This window comes from Passer domesticus, chromosome 10, assembly GCF_036417665.1.
Source record: "Passer domesticus isolate bPasDom1 chromosome 10, bPasDom1.hap1, whole genome shotgun sequence".
Lineage (NCBI taxonomy): Eukaryota > Metazoa > Chordata > Aves > Passeriformes > Passeridae > Passer > Passer domesticus.
Window position 1 is genome coordinate 13,024,671 of NC_087483.1, and position 13,175 is coordinate 13,037,845.

Sequence of the window (13,175 nt, forward strand, 5' to 3'; positions counted from 1 at the left end):
GAAGCAGACGTGGTTCTGGTAAGTGGCACTCTGAGCTTCTCCTGCAGATACCCAGGGGAAAACTGAAAGCCTCCCTGCTGGAGGAGGAGTCATATTTGAACCAAAAAGTTTGGCTCTGTCACAGCAGGAATTACTTGCTGCCTTCAGCTGGGCAAAGCTGCACATTTTGAAGCTGTTTTGAAAACTTTGACTTATTTTTAATCCAGTGACTGCTGTAATATAAAGTGTTGCAGAAAGCAGTTTCTTATAGTCTAATATTGAATTTCAAGGTTTTTTCCTGAGGTTCTCATGGATGGAAAACATTTAAATGGTAGCAGGAACATACCTGCTTATGATGGCTACAGATGTTGCATAACAGCAAAATGCTTGCTTTTCTGCCTGTTGTCATATGATGGTGGATTGCAGAGGCCAGTGAAACCCTTAATTTTTGATACTGCACATTTACCTTTTTGCAGTTATTTTTATTTATTATTTTAATGCTTTTAAAAATCAAATTGTTTTTTAAAATGGCAGTTATGCAATTAATGCTTTTTTTCCTCTCATTTATATTGTCTAATAGTGAATTGCAGGCATCCTTTCACCATTTTTTTGTTTCCTTCAGTAGCTAGAAATGAACTTACATTGGCAGGAAACACTTTGCCAGGCTGGCAAAGAGACTGCTTAGTCCTCATGTGCCTGCTGAGTTCAGCTACCACCCCCTCAATATTTTCTCACTCCTAGTATTACCACAGTAAATAAAGTATTAGGTGAAAAAACATCTGAACTTATCCTTGGGAAGTTCCAATTCCAATATAGAATTGATTGTTTTCAAGACTTCCATTAAAATCATACACAGTGTTGTGCTGAAGTTAAATGAAGCATTTAAAAACATCTTGACTGTGCATCCAGTAAAATTGAGCACAACTAGCGGCCTATGTTTTTCAGATGAATAAATCAGCATTTCACCTACTGTAAAATCTGTCTCTAAAAGGAGAAGATGAGTTCTGCTTTCTGATGATGCTGCTTTAGCTCCTGGTTGAGAGTGAGCAGAGCTCGCTGACCTCTGGCTCCAGCTAAGCCCAGCGGCTTTGTCACGTGAGGAGCTGCAGAGCTCTTGGCCTGAGCCCCAAGCCATCTTTGCAGTGATGTCTGAGGCACAACTGGCCTCAGAGCAGAGCTTGGGCACTGACAGAACAGGCTCCTGTCACACAGTTTTGCCTTGTGCACTTACAGGATGCAGCATCGTGCTGGGAGTAAAATGAGCTGGTTTAATTTGTTGGGGTTTTTTCCCTTGCAGGGTATGAGCATTGCGAGGAAAGGTAGAGATGTTAAAATCTGTCAGAACTTAACACTCTGGAGATGAGTTAGAGAGGATTTAAACAGCATTTCACCATGTGCGTGCAGGCAAGGGCTGTCAGCAAAACACGGAAGCAGCCAGAAGGCTGAGGGCAGCTTCATTTGCAATTATTTCTGTGCCAGCAATTATTAACTCCAGTAGACCGGGCAAACTGCAACACTCACTGCAGTGGCTTGGAAAGCACTGAGCTCTGTGAAGAATGAAATGAGCAACAGGCAGGAATTCAAACTGGGGTCCATAACTTGGCTTTGAAGCTCAACCGATTTGGAACAGTTGAGTTGTATTGTGTGCCTTGCTGTCTGCAAGCTTTAGAGCCGCCCTGTCCTCTGTGTAGGACAGTCCCAGGAGCGTTTGACTTGGCCCAGATGAAGAGGCAGAGGTGGGGAGTTCTGCAGAGGAAGATGCTGACCTTAGGGAATTTCTCCCTACCTGCTTTAAGAAGAAGTTTATCCTTCCTCTACTGACATTCTGTCCTTTCCATTAGATACTAACTCATACGCTGGTGTCCCCTAACAGAAATCTCCAGCTGCATGAGGGAAACATTAAAGGGAAACATGATAAAATCCTAACTAAAGCTAGCTTCTATTTAACAGACCTCCATTAAAAAGCTTAAAAAAAAAAAAGGAAAACTGTACCTCCAGACTTGGATAAAAAAAATATCCGAATCTGAATAGACTGTTTCAAGGAAAGTGTCAGGGATAAACTCTGATAAAAATACACTGCAGCTGTGTATTACCTTGGCTGGATCAAAGTGCAGCTTTCAGGCATCAGCAGTGCTGGGTGGTACCTGCTGTTAGTGACTCTTTACCATGTACTTGGATCTACATATTTATCCAGAAGAGCAAGTGGAAGTGATTAGTATTAATGTTTTATTGATGGTAAATATTGAAATTAGACATGCACAAGATATTACTATTAAAGCTTTGAATTATTCAGCTGCCTGAATTGCTTTCAGGCCTCTCCTTGGCCTCTGGTCTGGGGGCATGTTAAGTTTCTATGTGGATAGACATGGGTATGAACCTCCATAGGGATAAATGTAGTTTTTTCTGCAGTGAAGGGAACCCTGCTGTTTACTCATCTCATGACAAGTTATCCATCCAGTCTCTACTCATTTAATGATGAGTTATTGGAATAAAAATCTGATAGCTTGGCTGTCCTCTGTGTTGGGTAAAACTGTAAGTAGAGATCAGCCTTTGGCAGCAGGGTTTGTGTTTGTACAGTGCCTGTCCCAAAGCCCTGGGCACGTGCTGCACAAAGAGACTCACTGAACTTCATTGAGGTGGTCTACAAACATTCCTCTACAATGCTGAAATGTCCTGCCACCAAACTAAAGGTGTGACAGTGTTTCTGTGGACTTGGTGGTTTCTGGAGCCCTTTAGGACTGACTTCTGCCAGGAGCACCAGCCACTCCTGTGCTGCACTTCAGCCCTACCAACAGCTAGCAATGGTTTTTATGAAGCAGGAGGGGAACTTATCCCAGGAATCTGGTTCTCCTGAGTCAGCTGCTAGACCGGGGAAGTCCCATCCTACCTGTGAAGCACCATTTGCCTGCAAATGGGATTGATTTCCTCTGCAAATATTTGCCTGTGGTCAGGTTACTGGATTGGAGCCCCTATTTCCTCCAGTGTATTAAAGAAATAAATAAGGCTTAACATCTCTGCCACGATTGTGTTTTCAAAGGCTATTTACAAAAAATCTTTTAACTTTGGCTGACCTTAGTACAACGTCATTGGGTGAAGCTGTAGGGAACAGTTGGTTTCTGTGCTGCGCAGTCTTTATTTTGGCTGGCAGTCTGTTAACTCTGATAAGTGGGTAAGAGCATGCCAAGCAAAGTCAGGCGTATCGTGAGATTCTGCTTTGCCTGAGAGAAAGTAGCCCCAGAAACAGCTTTGTAGGCCAGTAAACAAAAACCCATATTTGGAGTTGACCAATTCTGGATCTTGAGGACTGGAAAAGGTCTCTGCCAGGTGTTTCATTGGTCACTTTCCCTTCTCTAGATGTAGAGTCGTCCTGCTCTAGTGAGAATGGTGCTCTGGCTCTGTTGGAACTGCCTTGGTCACAGCAGGCTGCTGCTGCTTTCCCTACCCTCTCCAGGGAAAAAACAAAACCAGCTCTTGTTCCTTGTGAATACCTTCTGGTGGCTGCGCTGCTCCAGCCTCCTTCAGCAACAGCAGAATGACACTGGGAGTTAGTGTCACTGTGCCCAGAGGGCGTGTGGCAGCCATGACACGGGACTCTGGCTATGGTGGTTGTGTGGTGCTGCTGTGGGGTGGTTTTGGTGTTTAATTCCAGCAGCAGCAGTCCCTGAAGCTAAACACTATTTGTTTGCAGTTTCAGGAGAAGTGTAATGCATTGTCAGCTTGGAAGAAACAGACTTTGTTTTTTTTGTAAGACTTTTACATTCCTAGATGGCCTACATCCCGTACTGGGAATTGCATTCAAAAGCAGCGTGAATTCAGGTCAAACTTTGCCTACTTGTAGTAGATGGATGTTACCGATAAAAACATTTTACGCACGCTGGGCAGAGATTTACTTAAGCCGCTTCTACAAGCGCCTGTAGTGAATTTACGTTTCCTTTGAGCTCACTGAGAATGGTAATGTATTTATTGCCTTTATATGAAACACTGTTTTGACAGATTTCCTCAGAAGAAGCACAAAAGGAGATGTTCTGTTCTTTGAAAATAACTGGAGCCACTGGCAAGAAGCAGCGACACTGCATCGAAGGAGGGAACCACTTCCAGCTGATCAAACCATGCTGCTGAACTGACTTCTGCAGCTGCGTTTTCCAATGTACCATGGGATGCATCAAATCCAAGGCTGCCTTCCAAGGTTCCAACGCTGTCCAGGATGAGCGGATCGGGGCGGGCGGCGAGGGGTGCACTGGGGAGAAGTCGTCGCTGCTGGCGGTGCAGGCGGAGGAGAGGGGCCCCTCGAGCACCATCGTGCTGGACTACGCGCAGCGGCTGTCGCGCGAGATCCTGGAGCAGGCGGTCAAGCAGTGGGCGGTGACCGAGAGCAAGTACAGCGACATCCCCTTCATCGAGAGCGACGTGCCCTGAGCCTCCTGCCAGCGCCCCCGTGGGGAGGTGGCTGCAGGGAGAGCCCGAGAAAATTTGCCTTTTAGATTGCTAACAGACTAATTGGATCGCAGTAGAAGCCGTTCGTCGAGTGTCATTCGTTGTCAGCCATGTGTTGAGTCAATCTCTGTCTTTGTACGTGCTGGATGTGAGCAGAAATCAGCGCTAAAAGGAGGATGAGAAGACTGTGGCTGCCCTGCACCTCTACAAGCACTGCCACAGAGGACAAAACGTGCATTATTTCTGTGTTCTGCATTAAAGATCAGAGGTCTGTCTGTAGGTGAGATGAACTTGCTGTGCTTGGTGAATTTGTCTGCTGTTTCGCTGAAGTGAAATCAAGGTCTGCATGTAGCAAAGGTTACTGCTATCATAAATTTTACTTTTGATTCTGTGACCTAACCAAATCTGTAAAATCACAAAATGAAGGTGATGGGAGGCACTTTGTAAACCCCAGCAGTATTCAGGGAGCCATTTGGATGATGATGCTATTCACCTTCCATTGAAGTGAACCAGTGAGAAACATGCCAGTGTCGATAAGCAGCGCATTATCATTAACAGATGCTTCTGTAAATGCATGAGCTTGTCTCTAAAACCCTGCAGTAAGATAGGTTAATGACATCTGGTCGCTGTGTTCAGACCAAAGCTCTTTGGTTTTTTGGTTTTGTTTGGGGATTTTTTGTGTTAGGGTGCTGGTTTGAGAGGATTTGGTTTTGTTGTTTTACTGTAACCCAGAGAGATGTGCAAAAACTACTGATGGTAACTAGTGAAAGGAACCTTCAGAGGTGTGACAGTGCTTCAGGACAGTTTATTTCATGGGAGCTGTGGCTGCATTACACTGGAATTCCTCTCTGAATACCATCCTTGGGACAGGACATCTTTCAGCTTCTGTCAGCTGCTGCTTCCCCACTGGCAAAGCTGTTCATGGCAATGCCAGCAGGAGCCACAGGAGCCCCATCCCTGAGCAGTGCCCTGAATGCAGAGTTAGGGACTAAGCCTGAGGCCCAAAGCTCAAGGGCTGCATTTCTCCCCCAGTGCATCCACACGCTGCTCCCTGCTTGCCCAGGACCCACAGCCTGACCCACTGCACTCACAGCTGCCCTTGGACAGATCAGGACACCCATGGATCAATTTCATTCATCCCAAAGGTACAATGTTGCTGATATTTTATACAAAGTGAAGCCTTCTAACAGCTTGGCTTTTACCACCTGTTGGTTCCTTTCTCTGTGATGCCCAGTGTAAAAAACAAAGTTCTTTTTCCCAGATCAGAATGCTTTCCATTTTGTTTTCATTTTATAGAGAAATGCTTTCCATACTGGCTAAAGCTGTTACTATTTTTAAAAGGTACACATAGTTCTAGTAAATGATCCAAAGCATGATTTTTCAAGCAATGGGAAGCAAGCAGAAAGAGGACCATGTCAAATGCTGTAGACAGTCTATGAATTGAGCTGTTTTGCAAATGTTGTGACACAAACTTAGATATTTGAAATTTACCTATATGGGGAAAGGGTTTTATCTGGAATGAAGGGTGGAAAATGCTTCCCTGTGACACAGCACAAGACTGCCATTAAATCCCAGTGGCCAGACTGGATTCCCAGTGACCTGCTATTAGGGCTGTTCTCAGGCTTTTGCTGGAAAAGGGAACAAAATCAGCTTATGCTGTAATGTCCTCTTTGAAGTTACATAGCTGTCTTCAAAGCCATTTGCAAAGTGGGACTAAGGTTTTATGGTTCACTTAAATTCTCCTGCTAACAGTGACATTCCTTCCAGTTCTACAGCATATAGAACATTTGATCATACCCTGTTTGCTCTAAAATACCTCCATGTATTAGTGTGTGTTAGAAAGCAAAGCCAAAACACTGATCAAGTCAGTACATATCAATTGGATATTGCTTAAGCACAGTATTAAAAAAGATTCATATTTTTACTTTAGCTAAAATAAAGCTTTATCACAAAATAGAAAAAAAAAGGGCCAACCTTTCTAACATGAGTGTGGGCTTGAGGATGTGAACACTGCTAACGACAGTGATGAAAAATAAAAAGCCAAAGCTCCACAGCCATTGTTGGCCAGGCAGGTGAGGAGCAGGTAGAACACTGCACTCACTGTCAGAGCACCTTGGGGTGCATCTGCCCTGGCCCTTGTACAAGGCTCCCTGGAGGCTGCCACGGGCAGCGAGGTGCTGCAGTGCTTCCTCTTGCCACGTCTCAAATCCTTCCCCTGGATGCAGCCTTAGCACCTGACACTCTTCAGGAATATCAGATGCCCTTTTGAAAGCAGCTCCCTGCTGGCAGCTGCCTGCTGCAGGCAGAGCTGTAGCACAGCCTAAGGTTCCACTCCAGCATCCCTTGGGATCAGCACTTCCCCAGAGGAGGGGACGTGCCCCAGGGTCTGCTCCCCTGTGGAGGAGCTGCTCTGTGGGGTGGCTGCCCTCCTGCCCCACAGCACCAGCTGCTGGTGGCCCGACCAGTCCCTCACCTGCAGCCACCAACCTCAGCCCTCGCTGGTGCCTGAAGATTGCAGCAGCTCCAGAATGGCCCCAAGTGCAATTCCAGCTGCTTTGGGATGTTTTCCATGACACTGGCACTTCAGGGAAGGCACGCAGCAAATGGAAAGCAAACAACAGGGAGACTGCTTCTCACCAGGAAAATCATCTCTTTTCCAGGATGCTGTCCTTATAAATAATGTACTTACCCTTAATAGAAAATAAATCTGTTCAGTGCTAGTCTGGTAAGAGATGGAGGGAGGTCTCTCTCCAGAGCTCTGCTGTACATTTAACAGGCACAATACTAATACATGGCAAAAATCAAGACTTCTTCACCTAAATAAATTTGTGCTGTGCTAGTTTTACAGAGCCACTGACAATGGGTTTCCAGCTAAGTTACCATTGATTCTTTGACTTCATTTTGTGTAATAAAGGCGCTCCAGTTTGGGACTGGCATACTCTGCAAAACTGTTTACTTCTATTTAGGAGTTAAAAATACATTTGCTTTATATTTTCTCCAGGAAACAAGATTAATCTGAGTGGGTATGATGTGACTGACTTGATATTCTAATAATGGTTCAAAATACATTAACTGCAGCACAACTTTGTAAAGTTGACATTTCTGGACTAAGGCACATCAGTATTCCCAAATAAAACACACTACAATATATTTTTACAATATTTTTTGTGGAAAATATTTTCTTGTGGACCAAATAAAATTCAACTTACCATCTGCTTGTATGCCTTTTATTTGAAAAAAACCACAAGATTGCAAAGATTGGACAGGATCCAGTTACCTTGAGCTTGGGATAATTCCTGTTCACAGAAATTCTGGAAGCAATTGAACATGCAAGTCAAAGTTTATTAATTCAAAAGTATGTTCTTCCTAAGATCTTGTACAATCAGAGGAGCCATGATCCCTACTCCCTGGGAATTACTGTGTTTTTCATTTAATGTAGTTGACTGAAGACTGCTCCTTTTATACAAAAATAATGGAATTATTAAGACAACTCATTTTGAAAAAATAAATTTAAAATAGCAATTGTTTATGGATATAAAACACATAAAAATTCTAAATAATACAGGGGGAGGTTTGCACTTCTTATGGGACCAACTCGAGCTAGAAAATCATGTGACGCTTTCTGAATTACCTAGACATTTTCATGAAATCTCAATTACTTTTGGAACTAAACTCAAGGACAGTCCCACAACAAGTATGTCCATGGTAACATAAACTCACAGCTGAAATTTCAACAATTTTATCTTACAACACTCTAGTGCCAAAGCAAGGCGCCATTTCTTCTTGATTTAGCTCCCCATTTGCTCACCTCTGATTTTTTGAAAGTCACTCTTGGTAGTTCACCTTGGTACCTGAATTTCCTGGACTGTGTTTCCAGGCAACAGCTCCTGGAAAGGAAGGAGCCTTAAGCCATTGCAGACCATTGCTGTTGGTCATAAAAACTGCCCAGAGCTGAAAACTCCACAATGGTTCTGCTGCAGCTCTGAGTTTTTGATTCCCCAAAAAGTCAGGTGGTGCTGGTTACTGACTATGGCATTTGAGCAGAAGTTTTCTTCCTTTGGTCTTCAGAGAAGCCAAAATTTGTACTTGTGACCTGCCTGTAAGTGTAGAAGTAAGCAGAAAGAAACACTGCTGCGTGATCTGGTGAAGCATAAAAAAGAAGGCGTAATGTTGAAGAAAGGTTAGTAGCTGTCTGTTGCATATACAATAGAGAAAATAATTTCCCTCCCACAAATACTTGTATCAAGGGGTTCTGGTTATGTTGTGTAACTTAATGTATTACCAGCATCAGAACCCTGCCACCTGGAATGCACTGGGATTTGCTGCTTGGTGTTCACAGCGAGGTTTGAGGCACTTGTTTCTTCACCACTGTAAGACCAAGAAAAACCAGCAATTTTCTGAATTTGTGAAATACTGATCGTGCAGTTGAATCAGACATAATGACATTTTAAAAAGTGGGCTATGCAAGCGAAGAGAAGTGTGCTTCAGGCTCTGGCAAGATTATCATGTTTGAAACAATGTTTACATCACACAGCAAGGCTGAAAAATGACAAATGTTTAATCAATACAACAATTTCTTGTTCTCAGACTAATAATGTATCAGTCTGAACTTTTATTTAAAAGGATATTTAACACCATGGATTCTGTCTTGCATTTTCCTTTGTAGCTCTGACTGCATTAAAGGTTAACCATATTTTATTTTTATTGTACACAGAAGAATCTGTGGCACAAATCTCAATTTACCAGATCAGTGACAAAGCCAAGAACACAAAAGGTCTCTTGACTTTTTCTTATTAGGTCACCCCTTAAACTGTGCTCTTTTCCCCAAGGGCTCCTCCTAAACTAAGAGTTGATGCAAAAAATTAAATGTTAATCACTGTGTAAGCAGTAAAAATAACAATTTGTCTTGAAGTGATTTTTCCCATTATTAAACAGAGATACAATTATTTTCTCATTACAGAGAATGTTCCTGAATGCAAAAAAAAAAAAAAGAAAAAAGAAAAAAAAAATAGACTTGTGAATCTCAGGCTAGTTAAAAAAGTCTTGTCCAAATTGATCACACTGCAGTTAGTTTTTGTATCACAGAACTAAGCAGATAGATAAGATGTCAATAGGTTTGATCTTTACAGCTTGAGATCGTTGTTTCCCAGTGGTTTAAAACAACTGTCCACAAATTCATCGCTGACTTCTTCTAGAGCAGCAGGCTTCCATTTGGGGGACTGGTCTTTGTCAATCAGCACTGCCAGGTGAACAGAGAAACACCAAAGTTACTCATGAACTTCCTCTAATTAAAGTGACTTAAGGCTGCAGCAAGGCAGATCACTACAGTGATTCCATGGGGGAGACAAATCTGTGTGCTCTGGAGAAGGCAGAGTTCCTGTAACACAGATGTTTCTACTCTAATCAAAGTTCCTGAGTTGTGACCTGCCCAGAGATGTCTCTGGGAGTTGCTGGATGATGAAAAGAACAGTGAATCACTTCAGAGCAGCCCAGCATTTGAAGGAACAGACCTGAAATGGGTGTTTTAGTCAGGCCTGCCACTCTTGGCTGCCTTACGCTTCACGGGAGCCTGCGAATGGCACTTTACAGTGCTGCTTTTGGACAAGGCTTTCACACCTCTGTGCAAAATCTGACTCTTGGGAGAGTACAGGAGGTGACTCAGTGGTGCTAAGTGCCTAAAGCTAATTTAAACACATCACATTAATAATGAAAGAACTCATGAGGAGAGAGTAAAGCAGGGTATCTTTGTGGGAAGCGAGGGTGTTTATTTGTAAATACTGACAGCTACTGAGGCCTGGGTAGATTGAACTGTGACAATCTGTATAACCTTAGTACACAGACTTCATGCTGCATCCTGAGAAATACATCACTGAAGATAAATACCATCACTGAATGAATCACATGCAAAAGGCTAACAAGAAAATGCCAATTCCCAAAGAACATTCCCTGTATCCGGAATGTCGAAGGCATGTCAGCAATGGCTGCATTAGCAACAAGAAAACAAAAGGGAGTTAATTTGTGTGTAAAACTGACCAGTATGAATAGAATTCCAGAGCATCCTTCCAAGCACCATGCAGGTTTTAAGAAACCTATAAAGGTGCTACTGAAAATGTGATTTTTTTATCAATTAAAGAAGAACAGCTGTAAGAACTGTTCTGATTGCCAACAACCCTCACAACCCTCATTCCCTTCAGATGAGTGAGATCAGCACCTGATTTGGAAATGCACCTGTGGCCTGGGGGAACCTCCTGACCAACACAGCCCACAGCAGATAAGAGAGGATGGGCAGGACAAGGAAATTTCTCTCCTAAGAATGACTTTTATTTGTTTGTTTTCTGACAAAGAGTTTAGAGGTGGATGGTTCTAAAGGCAGGTGAACTATAACACTCATAGAGACCAGATATTTCCAAGAATAACAGCTATTTTTGGGTAAGTTGTCATGTTTTTCTAAACTGAGTTGGTTCTGATTGAGTGAACTACAAATATCCAAGATGAGGAATGTGTAAGGGGGTGGAATGTTGTGTTCAGTTAAAAGAATACCTACCTAGAGACTGTGCTTACCAAAAAAAACAGGAATTATGGTCTGCCTACCAACTTGTTGTAAAAAAAATGTGACCTGAAAACTTTTCTTTAACTTTTCTCTTTAACCAATAGTTGAGAATGGCTAGGAAATACACACCGTTCAAATGACAACTGCACTAATAAATATTTCTGTAGCTGAAGGCATACAGACATCACAATGCTTTAGCTATACCACAGAGAAAGGCAAACCAGAGCCCCACACCTGTTTACTTGTTAATGGGGAACTAAGGACTCCTTAGAAACAAATTAATTGTGAAAGGTAACCCATTATATGGGAAACTGCAATTCCACTGAAAACAGAATCCGTAAGGACAATTCTTTAAAAGAAAAGTCCTGTGAAAGAGTGCTTTTACTATGTTGTTCAACTGGGTAACTTACTGAAAAGCTGTGATCTTGCAGGGTATTTCTGAACACAGTGAAACCACTGATTGGCTTGGGTTAAAAGATGTAATTATCCCAAATCAACTATATTTATTCTATTGGAATAGTGCTTATCTACAAATTTTCTTCAATTTCAGTTGAAGTTCACAGTCTAACTGTTATCCACAAAAAAGTCAGCATTGAGTAGAGATGGTTTAAATAAAGAGGAAAATGTGTCTATGTGTATGTTACTACAGCTTCCCCTCTGCCAGGCTGTAGTAAGTGCTGCCAGTTCTCCAGGGTACTGCTGTCTATTCAAGTTCATCTTTCTGTTTGGATCTGTGGCCAGTTTTACTGTGGAGGAGAAACTCAATGCTCATAATGGTGTCCCCACTGGAGTCCCTAATCTTGTATAAGTCAAAATGGTTTTCTGGCAGTATCATGAAAATAGTCCCTTTCTGCATTAACTTCTTTACATTCTCTATCTCTCCAGCTTGAGATCAATCATGAAGAAAACAGAAGTTCTGAAGACTTCTAAGGTAGGCTAAGGAAATTCATTATGATAAAGGTAACTGAGCACAGACATTGTGTTAAAGGTTTGTTCTTGTGTGTCACCTTTTTTAATCAAAATCCCAAAGCCCTTCTCTTCAGTAGCAGTGACTTTACCAAACTTCAGTTAGTGCTCTGTTGCTGAGCTTCCTCCAGCACAGTCAAAACTCTGGTATTTCCAAGCCCTGACATTCTGTTTGCTGCCATAAATCTCAGCTCGTGCAGGGCCCTGGGGTGCCCAGGGTACAGCTCACATCTGCCAGCCCTGCAGGGGAGGTGGCAGAAGCTGCACAGAAATACCATCTCTGCAGCATCAGCAAGATGTAGAAGACCTTTACAATTCCATTTCAAGTGCACATTCCTGCACAAAGAGTTAGGAGGGTGAATTAACAGATATTTGTCCCTGAGATTTGCTGCTGAGATTGTATCCTACCTGGACATGTCTCAGCACTGACTCCAAAAATGAACATTTTTCTTAGGCAGAAAGATTTGAAAAACAATTCTTGGCAACTACCCAGACCTATGCATTTCTTAGCTGACATATTATTCTATTAATCAGGGTGAAAAATTGATACCTAATGTGTTCAAAGTCCACATTTACCATTTTATAGGAAAATGCTGATGAAATATGATCCATGTGTTTTATGCTTTTAAGAGTTTTGGCTTTTCTTTAATCACTCCAATCACAAGAATCATAAACAGGGAAGACTGCCACAGCAGATTTTCAGGTTGAAAGAAAACTGGCTAAAAAAAAAAGAAGAAATTTTGACCTCAGGTCAAAGCAGGTTTAAAAAGCTTTAAAACTACTCCCTAGAAAGCCTTTTAAAATTATGGTTTGAAGCAGATGAAAGGTATTAGTAAAACCTGACCTGTGGCCATTGGCTGCCGAGAAACATTCTTAAACTAAAATCTGATTGTTGTAACTCAACTTCTTTTGATGGTAGATCTTTTTGTGGTAAGAGGGTCAAGAGCTGGCTCTTAAATGCTTGTAATGTAAGGCTTTAAGAAACAGAAAGCTAATATGTAACACTTTTATCAGTTTTATTCACAATGGTTGGTCCTGTGAAGTATTTACTAATCTTCCTTCCTGTTAGAAAGGATGCTCAGCACACTGATGGATAATGATTTTTAAGAAATTAGACCAAATTACAGAAGTGATCTTGAGTCACATTCTACACTCCTCTGCAACAAGAGAAACAAATCTGAAAATCTGAGAACAAGATCTATGCAGTAAGCAGAGAACAAAAGTGCTACAGGAACAAATGATGATT

General features: G+C 42.2%; 2 protein-coding genes and 1 long non-coding RNA gene across 8 annotated transcripts in view; 2 read left to right on the plus strand and 1 right to left on the minus strand.

The window, feature by feature from the left end:
• The first annotated feature begins 4,121 nt into the window (after window positions 1–4,121).
• C10H2orf88 (chromosome 10 C2orf88 homolog) lies at window positions 4,122–7,628 on the plus strand. The gene has a single exon (XM_064433858.1). It carries the CDS (start codon window positions 4,132–4,134, stop codon window positions 4,393–4,395), a length of 264 nt encoding a protein of 87 aa, XP_064289928.1. The 5' UTR covers window positions 4,122–4,131; the 3' UTR covers window positions 4,396–7,628.
• HIBCH (3-hydroxyisobutyryl-CoA hydrolase) overlaps window positions 7,625–13,175 on the minus strand; it is a 37,625-nt gene continuing 32,074 nt past the window's right edge. For all 4 annotated transcript variants that reach the window (XM_064433849.1, XM_064433850.1, XM_064433851.1 and 1 more), the window contains one exon: window positions 7,625–9,652. In XM_064433849.1, the coding sequence (XP_064289919.1) occupies window positions 9,537–9,652 (116 nt within the window). In that variant the 3' untranslated portion in view covers window positions 7,625–9,536. The remainder of the gene's footprint in view (window positions 9,653–13,175) is intronic.
• The window catches only part of LOC135308640 (uncharacterized), a 32,574-nt gene continuing 30,006 nt past the window's right edge, over window positions 10,608–13,175 (plus strand). For all 3 annotated transcript variants that reach the window (XR_010369022.1, XR_010369020.1, XR_010369021.1), the window contains exons 1-2: window positions 10,608–10,842; window positions 11,849–11,894. This is a non-coding gene — a long non-coding RNA (uncharacterized LOC135308640). The remainder of the gene's footprint in view (window positions 10,843–11,848; window positions 11,895–13,175) is intronic.